The 14,798-nt window shown below is 42.1% G+C and overlaps 1 protein-coding gene across 1 annotated transcript in view; it reads right to left on the bottom strand.

Annotated features, from left to right (window-relative positions):
* COL24A1 (collagen type XXIV alpha 1 chain) overlaps positions 1–14,798 on the bottom strand; it is a 223,565-nt gene that overhangs the window by 49,059 nt on the left and 159,708 nt on the right. The window contains exons 33-37 of the mRNA XM_084852036.1: positions 12,540–12,593; positions 11,715–11,768; positions 8,383–8,436; positions 4,300–4,353; positions 2,544–2,651 (exon numbers count right to left, since the gene is read on the bottom strand). Of these exons, the coding sequence (XP_084708162.1) occupies positions 2,544–2,651; positions 4,300–4,353; positions 8,383–8,436; positions 11,715–11,768; positions 12,540–12,593 (324 nt within the window). The remainder of the gene's footprint in view (positions 1–2,543; positions 2,652–4,299; positions 4,354–8,382; positions 8,437–11,714; positions 11,769–12,539; positions 12,594–14,798) is intronic.

Below are 14,798 nucleotides of genomic sequence, written 5' to 3'. Positions count from 1 at the left end.
ATTGGTTGTCATACTACGAAAACAAATACTGCAGCCAGAGTAAAAGAGTTTTCAGCAGATATTTTTCATAAACAGCTACTTTCCAGATTAGGCACATTAATTGATTCGTAACAAAACACTACTATTATGCTTGGTAATTAAGAAAAATAAATAGAATAAAATGTGTTGCAGCTGACCAGATTTTTTTTCTTTTTTTCCCTTTTGGCTTTCCTTTGCATAACATTATTAAAGACAAGTATAGGAGAACATTTCTGGTTTGTTCTAAACCATGTGGCTATCATGAAATATCAGCCACATCGACGGCCAAACTAATGAGGTGTCGCCATGCTAACAATTTACTTCTCAAAAGTTGTTTACGCAATTCCTAATTGTGGGAATGGTGTCTTGTCTAGTCTGACCCTGAGGCAGAACAGTCCATGCATCTGTTTCAATACCTTGGGGATACGCTGGGAATGAATGCTACGGGCGCTTGCTGCTGTTGTGCTGCCTTATTGCTAACATGTATTGTATAAAACCCATTGGGTATGCCTGTGTGCTGTAAGTTACTCAATAAAGTCTCTTTGTAAGTAAACCTTTGAATCTGATTTATCACTATCTTGGCACCTCTAACCTAAGAGTTCAACGCCCAGAGCCGGGGCAACATACATGCGACTTGCAATACTTTGGCGAAATTTATGCAAAGATTGAATAGCTGGGCTAACACTAAATACCTGTCAGGGTGGAAACTGAGCCGATAGAACCCCAGAGTAGTTCTGATTCTGAGGAGGAACAGCAATCCGTGGGAGAGGAGTGCGCTCATCTCTCACAGGCACAGCAGCTGGCAGAGATTCCTCCTGCCAGCATTCCTGAGATAGACAGTGACCCTGGCAGCAAGAGAGTGCGGGAGGGGGGCTTGCTGGATGCTCGACGCTGGGAGCGACGACAGCTGGAGGGCACAGAAAGGAGGCGTAGCACTCGTTTGGCGTGCAAGCAACAGTCGCGTCCCGAGGACCCAAGGGAAAGAGGGAGGAACTCTCCCTAGCCCATATGTTCAGGGTCTTCCCATGATTCTCTTTCAAACGGGGACCAACTGCCTAACCTGGAGCATAGGCTACTCTGCTGTTCCTTGCTTAGTCGCTGTTGATTAGCATCTGAAAGAGTCATTAAGTTGTAAAAGGATTAAAGCCTTGAAAAGAATCCTTTTGTCTGTGTCTTGAGTTAGCTACTGAAGTAGACTGAAAGAGGCCGCCAGGCCAGAGGCCTGAAAGAGGCCGCTCCTGACAATACCAAACATTTATTGTGATGTCTTATTGTAGTTTGTTGCCTTTAACATACACACTTAAAAGTAAAAAGAAGAGTTGAATCAGGAAGAAATAGAACATAAATCAGAACATAGATTATAAAGGAGATATTGCAAGGAGGAAACATTTATAGACTAGACATGACTACTCACAAGTAAGTTCCACTGAGTTCAGTGGGACTTTCTTCAGGGAGATGTCTATAGGACTGCAGCCCTATATTGATGTCTGTTATGATATCATGTACGTTCTCTTGAAGGTCTACATTTTTAAAGCATAGTCTGGGTCGCATTTTATTTTTATTTTTTAAAGAAACCAGCATATGGAAAACTTTGATCTTGAGCAAGACCCCTACAGCAGGATTTGCCATCATTTGACTTCATTAGAAGGCTGTAACACTGCAAGCAAAACAGCTCTGTGCATCAGCTAGTGTTTTGCTGGAGATCATAGGACTGGGAGAGGCTTTTTATGTTCAACAAGCAGTGGAAACAGGAAGCAGAAGAGAACGTGCACTTCCTGTTTTCATGCTTCTGTGTAATGTCTGAAGTGGTGGCACAAAAGTGTGAAATCAAGAAAACTGGGAGTAGAGGTACAAGTGCTACTGCTTAATAACTGAAGTCATTCTGAGACATAGTTAATTCTCCACAACCACCCACTGTGTGGTCCCACTATCGTGGTTGCCAGCAAAAGTGTTAATTAGTGCTAGCTGTGAGAAATAACTCCATCCAAGTATAGCTGGGCTGGAATCAACAACGTGTTTCATATGAACCACTCAGCTGTTAAAAGTTTGGCCATAACTCTCATGGCTTGTAGAGACAATTGCTGTACAACAATTGTGCAGTTGCTACTTAGTGGTAAAGGAATCATAACAACTTTCTCCAAGGTAGTGTTCTTGCCATGTGGCAATTCATATCCCAGCCCTCAGACCACAATATTTTGTTCCTGGGAAAATGCAGTCTCATTTTCCCTCCCCAGGCTAGTGTAGCAATTGTAGCAGTGAATACTCTGTGTAATGCATGTGTACGACTATCATAGGCATCTATTGGATAGTGCCTGTGACATCACTGGTGATGTCAGTATAACTCCTCTGCTTATGTTGTTTTATGAGCTTATAAAAAGTTTTATATTTTTAAATTATTCTCAGCATTCCCCTGTTACATGACTCAAATGAGGGAATACTCATTTAGTATACTTAAGAACCAAGATACTTCAGAGCAAACAGGTTACATTTTTTGCTAAATGCACAGTAATTCTAAGATTACTTACTGGAATGCCCCTTATGCCAGGGTCACCTGAAATGCCTGTAACTCCTGGAATTCCAGTCTCTCCTTTTTCACCATCTTCTCCAGGAAGCCCTTTGTCTCCTGCACTCCCCTAAAGCACCCATATACATAAATAAAGGTCAAAAGGGATGGCATTACTTTACTATGCACAACCATTGTGCAAAACTTTGTTCCATTTTAACAGGGATTAGGAACGAGAAATATGCTTTCACACATAACAACAAATGTGTTTCTTGTATTTAATGTATTTGTAATTCAAATGTGAAACCCACCTCAATTATAATGTACATTTAGAAATTGTTTTGGTTTTTATCCTGCTTTAACAACTTTCACACCTGCACATACATAGATAGTGCAAGGGAGGCTCCAATGGGTCCAAAATGGGTCCAAAAAGTGTACCAATGGGTCCAAAAAGGTTGGGTACCCCTGCCCTATTTGGATTGGGCACTGCAGCACCCAACAATGAGTGTGGGAGTGTTCCTAAACATACACAAAAGAGTGTGTTTAGGGAAAAGAGATTCTCTTTCCCCATGATGACATCCCTGTGATCGCTATAAAAAGCCAGCCACAAAAGTTACATAGAGCTGCCCTAGTCCCCCTCTGGTTGGGGTCATCATCACAAAGTGACAGAAACTACCACAGGCTGAACACTATGCCACATTCACATGTCACTTTAAACCAAGAATTATGGCTTAATAAACCAGAATGTGAACAAACAGTGTGTTCACTTACACAGACCGTTTGCTTCTGCTTTGCACAAGCAGCTAAATAAACCAAGAAAGGGAGAGCCTTGCATGACATCCAAACCTGGGATTATAGCTTACTGTGCTCAAACAAGCCAGGATTTGAAAACCAACATAGCTTGGTTTAAGACTGACTAATCCTGGTTTGTTTAGGTTCAGTAAACCATAATTCATGCTTGGACATCATGCAAACCTCTCTCTTTCCTGGTTTACCTGCTCATGCAAAGGGAGGGGCAAAGCAAGAACAAACAGGTTGTGTGCACCAGCACACTGCTCATTTACATTCTGGTTTATTGAGCCACAATTCCTGGGTTAAAGTGATGTGCAAATGCAGCCAATGAAAGTTTGGACTGAAGGAATCAGAAGGATGAAGGAGCACTTCCAGTCCTGCAGAGAAATCCACGTGGAAGGGCCTTGGGAGTGGGCCTTGAACAAGGGCAAAACATTCCTGATAGAAACAACCTATTGCAAACTCACCGACATCAATATGAGGGATGCAGAATGGGCAAGCTTAACATGCTTTAAATGAGAACTGCTGTTGTGAGCCTGGCTAAGATGTGCTCCAGGCTTGTACAATTCTATGTGTGCTTCCAAAACTATTCCTTTCATTTGCTTCCCAGGCATATGAGCAAGATCTTAACCCTTCAAATGTTTGTTGCAAGTCTATATGGAGACTGCAGTACAGATCTTAATAAAACCACAGGAGAGCATGCTTGAAATATATTCCATCCACAATATAGTGAAGAGTGATGGCAACAGCTCTCTTGAGCAGGAATTGTCCTAAGAGGTGAATTTTCTGTGCCTTTTGCTCCTCTGATTTCTTGCTGTGAGTGCAGCATCTCTAGTGTAATCAACAGGACATAACATAGAGTACCTCTATGTATGCTAATGCAGCAATATTATTGCTTTGGCTAAGTGCTTTAAATACATCCTTAATTTTAAGAAACACAGGACAAAACATTATGCTGGGGCAGTTTTAACTGTGTTAAAATGTACCTTTGATCCATCTTTCCCTTGGACACCATCTTCTCCTGGTGGTCCTGGCACACCCTATTTTTCAGAAGAAATCAATCCAAATGTTGTCACTTCCAAAAACAATGGTATACGAATACCCCAAACAGAGGTACATTACCCCAGGGTAGAACAGTAGAGGGAACAACACATGCAGAGTGAGGACAGGCAGTACACTGAGGGAGACTGCAGCTATCTTGTTTTATTTACCACAAACCTAACTGAAAAGGATAAGGAATAGGCTGGGACAGATAAAGCTAAATCACCTGAGCAAATCCTGGCAGAGTGATCAGTGCATGAGGGTGTGATGGGGATTTCAGCTCCCTATACCTGAGGCATGGGGGGTGGAGCGGTGGTGAGCAAAGAATAGGGAGATTAAAGTACTTTTTAACTTTTAAAGTAGGGCTTAACATATACAAAAATGGGACATTTCTGTGGTATACATCATAATTCAAGATACGTTTGTGTTGAAAGGGAATGTGTTTATTGTTGTTGTTTATTCATTCAGTCGCTTCTGACTCTTTGTGACTTCATAGACCAGCCCACTCCAGAGCTTCCTGTCGGCCGTCGCCACCCCCAGCTCCCCCAAGGTGTTTATTAGCAAGCAGTATATTCCTTTCACATTTCTAAAACAATGTAGCATTTTTGAATTATTTTAAATTGATGACAATAGGCTGCCGGCCCTGGTGCAACTTGAGCTTTTTACTCTATCACACTCCAAATTAATCTGCAGATGGCTTCTTCTATTATCATTCTAAGGTTATAGATGGGGTTCCAGCATGTTCTGTACCAGAAACACCTTTTTCCAACCTGAAGAAGAGTTTGGTGGGACATGGAAGATCACCCATGAATTTTGCTTGGTTTGAATAAAGATATTATTTTACTGTTTCCACATGATAATGTAAGTTTTTGACCTCATGAGAAGAAGTCACAGTTCTGGAAACCTAAAATGCAGTAAAAACTTCAAAGACCTATATCAGTGGTGGGCAACCTCTCACCCTCCAGATGTTCTGGGAAAAAAAAAAAACAGACAATACAGGATTGCACCACAAGCAGGAAAAAGGAGGAAACACCAGATGCTGAAAAAAGATGTATTGATAGACCCCTGAGGAAGGATTTCCAAAATGCATTGGGCCTACTAATAAACCTTTTTTCATCATCTGGAGTTCCCTCCCCATTTTCCTCCAGATGTTTTTCCAAAACTCCCATCACGCCTTGCCACAGGCTATGCTGGCTAGAACTGAAGTGAGTTGTTGCAGAAAAGTATGAAGGGACACATGTTGCCCACCCCTGCCTAAACGATTGAAGAGGAGCCTATGATTACCAGGTTTTGGTTCCCAAAACAGATTTCTTTGGTTAAGCATTTCAGCTTTAGAAATTTCCAGAGGGGTGGCCATGTTAGTCTGTGTTATACCAAAAACAGCAGCCTCGTCACACCTTAAAGACTAACAAATTTATTTTGTCATAAACTTCCGTGGCCAAATTTACTTCCAAATAAACTTCCATATTTATAATGTCATAAACACAATGAGGTCCACAATCAGATACATGAAATGTTATCTCGGTTGCATGGTTGTGAGTGTAGGGTGGGGCTATGTGAACTGTAGGCAGTGAAGTCAGACAGAAATCAAATGTAGAAAGTGAAGACAGTAACAATTAAATTAGAGTTTGAATATATGCAAAATAAGCCCAGTGACGGTTGTTTCTTAATGACACTGGCTCTGTTCATATTTAATGCCAAACCATGGATAGCTTGGTGTTATATGTCCTGGTGTTTCATGAGCAAGCCTTAGTCTCACATCCTACCTGCTCTCCTAACATACTCCAATTCCCTTCCTGACTTCCTATTTAGCACAAGCCATAGTTTGCTACTACATCCAAAATGGCAAATGATTATTTGCACTTGAACTCCAAACCAAGGGCATCTCTACACCAGCCTAAAATCCTGCATTTAAAACTGGGCTTTCTACTTCTGTTTTAAATGCAGGATCACTACGGACTCCCTTTACATGGGCTTCCTGCCCCCACCTTTCCTCCTTATCTGAGTCGTCCATATGTTTCATTGGTCCAGCTCCTCTTATTGCGGCTTTTCCTTTTTCAGAGGGAACTCAAGCGGGTAGTTTGATAGCTCATTATCTCCGGTCTTTTTCACAATGGAATAAAGTTTATTTAGTGCAGGAGATGCCCTGGAGGTTCACGACATTATCTAACGGGCCCACACACTTCTGTGAGTGAGCAATCTCAATAGCAGGATAAAAGCTCCATGTGAAGAAGCCCCAAGATTGTAAGCTGTGGTTTGACTGTGGTTTCCACTTCTGGTTTGAAGGGTAAGCACAAATAATATTTTGCCAGTTCAGATGCAATAATAAACTTTGGTTTGTGCCAAAGACAAAGCCAAGAAGTGAAACAGAGTGCAGAAAGGAAGGAGGGAGGAGAGGAGGATGCAAGTCCAAGGCTTGGTCATATAACATCAAGCCATGGTTGTTGACATTACATGTGAACTCAACATTTGTGTTTGGTTCTCTCAGACCAACATAGTCATTATACTCTCTTCCCTCTCTCTTTCAATGCAGAGCAAAGTCTAACCCTGCCCCTTGATTCACTTATTACATAGGCAAGATAAAAATAAAATCAACTCTGATCTGAATTAAAATACCTACAGCAGTTATTCCGAAAACTGTTACTCGGGCACATTAGCTCGCTGTGGAAGAACTGCTAGGGTGTTATGAGGAATATATAAAATAATTAAAGTTTCCTGTTAACCCAAAGTACCCACCTACATGGAGGCTGCCTGCTGTGTCTATGGATTTACTCTCTGGCCTTCATTGCTTGCAATTAATGTCTGCTGGGGGCAGCTAATTCTGCTGCCTTTGGGTGTGACTCAATCATTCAGTCACTCCCAGAGATAGAATAGAATTACCTGTAGTCAGAGGAGGCCACTGTGGCTTCTTCCTCCACCCCTGCATGTGCCGCTCACATGATCGCTATTTGCAACCTGTGACACTGTGCGGGTTGCTGCATTGTCTGAACACAGCCTCGTGTGCAGCGGGGCTGGCTTCTTACTCACTCTACAAACCATGGCTGTGGAGTGGGTAAGAAGCCAGCCCTGCCACACACCGCACCAGGTTCGGATGACATGGTAATCTGTGCGGCGTCCCAGGTAATTATGCAAATGGCAGGTGCGCATGTGACAAGCGTGGGGCAGGGAAAAGAAGCCATGGTGGCTTCTTCTCACCCTCTGATTGTCCAAAGTGCATGAGTCACTGCTATGGGCTTGCCTCCTTCCAATAAACAGGCACACCAAGATCACTGATCCAGAAACCAATGGGGGTGGCCTCCTCTGGGGGCAAGTAGCTCTTATTCCAATTTGCTCTTAAAAGTTACCCTACTCAGGTGCATGTTTCCAATTTTAGTTCAGAAAAAAACATGTCAGAAGTTTGGAACCAAAGCCTCCTCATACCTATTATACTGGTATTATAATGCTTTCCAAAAATAAGACCTCTACACTATTCATTAGGGATGTGAGAGATTCTGCAAACTTGTAGACCATTTTTTTAGCTTTCGAGAATTGTATGCAAATTTAGTTGTATGAAAGTATGCTAGTGGAAAATATGCTAATATATATGCCTTTTCATTAACTCCCCCCCCCCCTGGTTTATACATCTCCAATCTCTCTTCAGCCTCTGCTGTATAGCACTAACAGAAATACACAAAATATCGTGTACCAGTGAAAGTTACATATATTGCAGAGGATGTTTTTGTGTACTTTTCTGAAGGGGAAAAAATCTGATTTTGTCAATGAGCAGATGATGGAATGAAAGAAGCCTGACAATCCGCGGAACACACACAGAATCAATTAAACAAAATCCATACATCCTTGCTATTCATACATAATCAATCATATTTAAGGCTCTATTTAATCCACTGTGGAGCTGAGACTTTTCCATGTATAGGAATCAAAGAGGCTTCTTCATCCTTTCTCTAAATACATAATTTGCATACTACTTTGTATTTTTAACATACAACTCTGTCTTTCAGTCCAAAACATGTTTCATATTTACCACTTACTCTTAAACCTTGTTCTCCTGGATCTCCAGCATTGCCAGCAGGTCCAGCATCTCCCTGTTACATGCAACACAATCCACAGACAACGTATCAAAATATGATGATAATTTTTGATACAACAGATGTTTCATGTTGTCATATGATTATAAAACAAGCACAAGCAATAACATTCTAATTTGCCTTTATGTGACTTTGTTTCACACATAGTACTGGGCATACAGCAGGCATGTAAATATTGCGAATGCGCAGTTCCTTTCCAGGTTGCATGCACATTCTGGGAAGACTGCTTGGGAACTGTAATGCAGAGTTGGGCGAAGGCAGTGCATTGCCTGGACAACTATGTGACACTCCCCTTTTTTCTGTGCATGCTGTGCATTATGACATCTTGCCCCTTGAATGTCTACTTGATGTTTACAAATGTGGGGCACATGGTAGAGAATGCAGAAGTGGCAGCAGGTCAGTGCCTGCCTTCTCCTTCTCAGGTACAAGTGGATCCAAATCCCAGTAAGTAATAACATGATTGCTGGAGTCAGAACTCAGGAACCAAGGTATTGTTCAGTAAATTACACATCCATTTTAAAAACTGAAATTCACGTCAATTTCAACAGAGCAAATGTTTGCCAACTTCCAATCTAACTGCTGCCTTTTCCACCAACTTTTGAGGAATGCCAATTGCGCAGGTGCAAAATGGACACATAAGCTCGGTAATATAGTCAATATAAATTACAAGCAGAAGACCATTTTCAGGGGAAAGGAAGGTTTCCTCGGAACACATCTATGCATTATTCATTCTAAGCCTACTGCAACATTACCATCAACTCAAGGATTCTTCTTAATGAACACACCAGAGGGTAGTGGAGTCTTCAGTTAGATGTTTTTTTATGACCCTTAAAGTTTACTTACTTACTTATTTATTGTATATCCCCCTTCCGCCAAAAATGGTGCTAAGTTAAATAAATATTATTTTGTCGTTATGGACAAGCTGTTCTCAGGTTGATTCAGAAAGGGGTCATTAATAATACGCAAGCATTTCCCCCGCCCCACCAGGAGTTCTACTGTAAATCATAGTATCAGTCGTATTATATTAAATTGGCTTAAGATACCACCGTTTTAGTCCTCGGAGGGATCTTCATGACAACAGAATGAGAAGCACGTTGGAGCATTATCCAAATTTTCATGAAATCGGCTTTGGTCCATGAGGGACACACAAAGCAAGAAAAGCCGAGTGTACCATACCTTTAAAATCCAGTTTTCACGGGTCACACAGTGCTTGAAAGGAACGTACTTCTGGGTTGGGTGGGGGGAGTAGAACTGAACATCATCAAGCTGGCAGGGGCTGCTCAACCAATGAGAGAGGCTTATTTCCCCGGCCCTGTCCAGGTTCCCCTCTGCTACTACGTTATTATGAATGGAGAGTAACTAATTCACAGTTCCATTCCAGCAAACTGTCACAGAGTTAGAGATCCCCCAATTTTCCCCAACGTGCGTATTTTTGCATGAAGAAGCCAAAATCATGATTCTACAGTGCAGCATCTGAAGGCTCCCTATGAGACACCCCCCCCCCCCAATTTCACCCCATTCCAGCAAACTTGGAGCTATAGCTTCCAATCCCCCTTTCTCCTTCCCTGGGCAATTCTCTCTGCTAGCAATGACAGGCTTCTCTGATCCCATGATCCAAAGACTGCAGTAGATCGCTATTGTGAGTAAGTCCTTATGTACATAAGGGCTTATGCCCTTAAGCCCTTACTGCAAGCATCACAGAGAAGCAAAGTTATGAGACATCAGAAAAGCGACTTCACACAACATCACAGAAATGAAGTGACACAAACATCAAAGAAGTGCATAGTCATGGAGGTTAATTACTCCCACTGGCGAAAAGGAAGTGCAATGGGATTCTGAAGGCTCGAAAGAGCACTCTAGCACTTTGATGTGTTGGAAAGGCAGGCTAGTTATTCTAGTTACCTAGGTTACCAAGGGCAGGGCCAGGTGAAAGATACATGCCTAGGAATGCCCCGATTATACCAAATTTAAAGCGGAGGGATGGGCACACTGCAGCTGAAGTGCAGGGCAGCCAAATTGAAGAAAAACAATGGAGAAAAAGAACTCTGCAAAAATGCAACTTCCCCACAGGTAAACTCTGGGGTGGTTGCAGAGTGGCCACAACATCATGTGTCCCTAATAACTTTAAGCCACAGCAGCATCGGAGAAAACTCCCATGTAGATGGGCCCTTGGATACAAATTGCTGCTCATATAGAGCAAGCAAACACAAGCCAAAAGAGAGTTGAAAGACTCTACAAAACAGAGGGTAAGACCAATAACGCTCCTAATCATTGGGAAAAAGCAGCTCTATACCCCCGGAGTTTGTCTAACCGAGCTCTAAAGACACTTCTTGTCACCTCCCCACAAACAATCGCAGAGGCATTTATTGCCAGTTTTGCTAGGTCTCCCCCAGCCTGTGTTTCCTTGAGTGCTTATAGTGAGACTTGTGAATCCCCTAAAAAAAGACTTCCTTCCACATGCTGTGATTTTCAGAGAACACCCCCTCCCCACAATTCAGTCATCTGGAAGGAACTCCTTTTTCATCTTAAATGTCTCACTAAACAGGCTGAGGAAGACAGCAAAAACTATCATCAAAGCCTCTGATTTTGTCAGGCTGCATCAGGAAGCTTCCTCAGGGATTGGTTAGATAATGTCTGGGGTGGCATTCCTAATTCTGGGGAGTATCACTGGACTTGCACACCAGTACCTACAGCCTTAAACATTCCCTTAGGGTATTTGCTTTGCTCCATGTGAGCAGCAGTTTTATCCAGGATAGACTAAAAATAGACTTGAGCTAAACATTCCTCTATGTGCATGTGGAGAGCCTCATTTTTCATTCTGAGCTATAAAAGAACTTTTATTCATTTATTGGTTACATTTACATCCTACTTTCCCTCCAAGGAGCCCAAGGCAGTGTACATGAACCTCTTCCTATCCATTCTGGAGAAATAATGCTCGTCTCATATTCTTTAGGGGTGTTACAAGCAGGCAAATTTGCATTCTGAAGCCGGGTTTTGCCAGCATTCTATTACTTTCTGTCTTTTTTTACTTCTCGCTATACTATCAATACAAGACAGTCAGCTTTTCTTTTTTTTTGAAACAAGAATTGCTGGTCTGTGTAGGCCCACTTAATTTGTAATAATATCTATTCAAGGCAGAAAGAATATGAAATCGTGGTGTTCCTGAAACATAATGAAATGTCACTTGAAACATTAGGTATATGTGTGGGGAGTCAACCGCCCCTTCTCTTCGTCTCCCAAATGGCACCTCTAAAATAAACTATTCCAACAGTCACCTTTGTGCCTGGTTCTCCTTGCAGTCCTGGTTCTCCCTCTGGGCCAGGTGGACCCTATATTGAAAACATAACTAACATTATCCCACTGTCCACCACAGAATGCTTCCCCAGATAAAGGCAACATGGAGCACACAAGGAGAATCATATGACTGGCAGAAATAAAGAAAATGAAACACAAGTTATTTCCTCCACCACTCCAACTGCCCATAAGTTCTTGAGTTAACAGTGGGTTCATGGATTATGTCCCATCTGTACCCTTTAAAGGTGATGGAAGACTCTTGCTTCTACTGGCCTCTATGCTTCTTATCTCAACCAAGTCAACACTGGCCACTGATGATCCTTGTTTCTTCTCACCTACCAGATTTGTGTCCTGCTTACATCCTCTGCACTTCCCATTCACTTGTGTTGTAAGGTTGGGTGTCTGGTAATTCTAATTTACTCACTCTTCTCTTTTGCCACCTTGGAACCCCTAGGTTTGCTTAAAGAACTTTAACTAATATTCAAAATGTACATGTGTTTTTTTCCACAATAAACTGACACCAAGCCTGTGGCAGTTATTTGCATTTATAATAAGCGTTTGGCCTTTGGGTAGACTGTGCGGGCAAGGTATGACCTAACCCATTCTTCTGCAAATATACAGAACGAAGTGTGTGAAACACCAGCAAGTGCCTTAATATTCTATATACTCAGAATGTGGCAGGTTTAGAAACAAGGTATAGATATTCAACAGACAGCATACAATATTAACACACTAGTTTAGTGCATTAACAAACATTATTGTAACAGTTTTCTATAATAGAGTTAAAAAAAAGGTAGGATTCTCACCTCAAAGCCTGTTTCTCCTACAGGACCAGCATCACCTTGTTGTCCCCTTGGTCCCTAGTATTAAATAAAATCTTATGTATGCATACCATTCAGAATTTCTTTCATAGAAACTGATACAGTGTGTACTCAGCCAACTCTACTGTTGTGAAAGAAAATAAATGAAAGGATTGCTTTTAGCATTTTATACCTATACCTCTATCATTAGCACCTATCAGACTTCTGCTCAGTCTAAAGATTACTTTCAGGACTCTCCTCTTCTGCCTTGGACCAGAAATAAGCTTGTATCTACCTTCTGTCCTTCTTTTGATTAATACAGACTGTGTTTAGATATGACCTAATTTGTTGTCTGGCTTGTTTTGTTAAACAGTCTACAGTCTGGAATGAAATTAAGTGAAAGCAACTACTGTATGAATAAAAACCCTGTTACCGTTTAGTTCAAAGAAAAGAGAGAATGTATGCCTGGTGGCACCCATGTGCTGTAAAAACATTAAATATTAGGTGTCTGAGATGCCCCTACACTTACTCAGCTTAACTAGTATATACTTTGTGTTATACATTTAACAGTGGGTGCTCTTATACTAACCTTTTCCTCTTGTATTGATGATTATTTATTCCCCACTGCTGTCCTTTTTTTCAAGTGCTGGTTTATCATGATTTTTAAGGACTCCAACACAATTACAGCATGATACCTTCAAGATGTGAACTGACTAGTGCCATTCTCTCACCTGGTTTGAAGGGGTGTGTGTGTGTGTGTGTGTTTATTTTTAAATGTGGATGGTGATGCTGTTGAACCCTGCCTTTCTCCTTCACCTGCATGCCCCCCTGCCATTATCTGAACCATCCCTCCCCTCTGATCTCCAGTGAAAGTGACAAGATGTTGGGAAGCCTCACCAATTTCATCTGCATTTTTAAAGCTATTGCTGGGCACACCAGCACTGGCACACACAGCTTTTGTTTTGTTTTTAAACATGCATCTTTGAAACAGCATCTTTGAATCCTATGCCACAAAGTGGGGGAGGAGAGTGAATCCATAAAAAGACAAGGAGTGGGGTAGGCAGGGCAGCAATCATTAATTGCAAAGCAAGTAAGGAGGCCCAGTCCCTGCCACAACTCCACAAAGTGCTTAACTAGTGGAATACGTGAGCAACCCTGGAGACCAACTTGGAGGGGCGTGACTTGGGTAGTTCCTGATTTGCTGCTCTTCCAAATGGAAAAGGGGTGAGGAGTGAATGCTCTTTATAGTAGGCCCAGTATGGGAAGGGAGTCTGTGCCTCTTTTTATGGTGTGAGGTTGGGCTGGTACTCCCAGGTGAAGTCTCCCTGCAAGTCTTTCTCTTTCATCATCATCCCCCCCCCCGCCCCTGCTTCCTCACCAGTAGCTCCAATATCCCAGCTGACCAAAGAGAATCAATTTTTTGGTCATCACATTAGGATGGCATAGAGTACCACTAGTTTAACATTAATAAAAGAGAGGGGGGATTACTCAATAGTAGAGCCCACTGCATGCAAAAGGTCATTTGTTCAATTCCCAGCATCTTCAGTTAAGGGACTTCAGCTACCAGAGCTCAGGAAAGATCTCTGCTGGAAAGCCACTGCCTGACAGAGTAGAAAGTACTGAGCTAGAGAAGGTAATGATCTGACTCAATACATAACCAAACTAGTTGAAGTATCAGCAGTCTCTGATTGGACCTCTTTAAATATAGCACATAAAAGCCAAAAGTGAGGATTAACTCTTCATGGAAAGAGATGTGACATCATCTAGGACAGGGTTGGGAAATGTGTGGCCCTCCAGATGCTGGTGGACTGCAACTCCCATCAGACCTAGCCAGCATAAACAATGGTGAGAGATGATGGGTGTTGTAGTCCAACAAGATCTGGAGGGCCACATTTCCTGTCCCTGATCTAGGTGTTGTGGTCAGAGTTCCTGTGATGATGGGTGCAAATGACTGGCCTATTTTTTTCCTGTGATCATAGAATCATAGAATAGTAGGGTTGGAAGGGGCCTACAAGGCCATCGAGTCCAACCCCCTGCTCAATGCAGGAATCCAACTCGAATGCATTGAATGAATTGAGTCGAATGCATCGACTCAATGCAGTCGAGTCCAACCCCCTGCTCAATGCACCATCATCCATTGATGATGGGTGCAAATGACTGGCCTATTCTGTGTTGAAGTGGCTAAACACCAACATGGGCAGAATTTTTCTCGTGGCTACCAAAGGCTAAAATGATAAAAAAAAAAAAAAATACACCATACTGTAA

The sequence above is a fragment of the Heloderma suspectum genome, chromosome 4, assembly GCF_057233095.1.
Source record: "Heloderma suspectum isolate Gila_16-S chromosome 4, 16-S_ref, whole genome shotgun sequence".
NCBI lineage: Eukaryota > Metazoa > Chordata > Lepidosauria > Squamata > Helodermatidae > Heloderma > Heloderma suspectum.
Note: the sequence above shows the minus strand (reverse complement) of the source record. Positions and strands in the feature narration are given on the sequence as shown.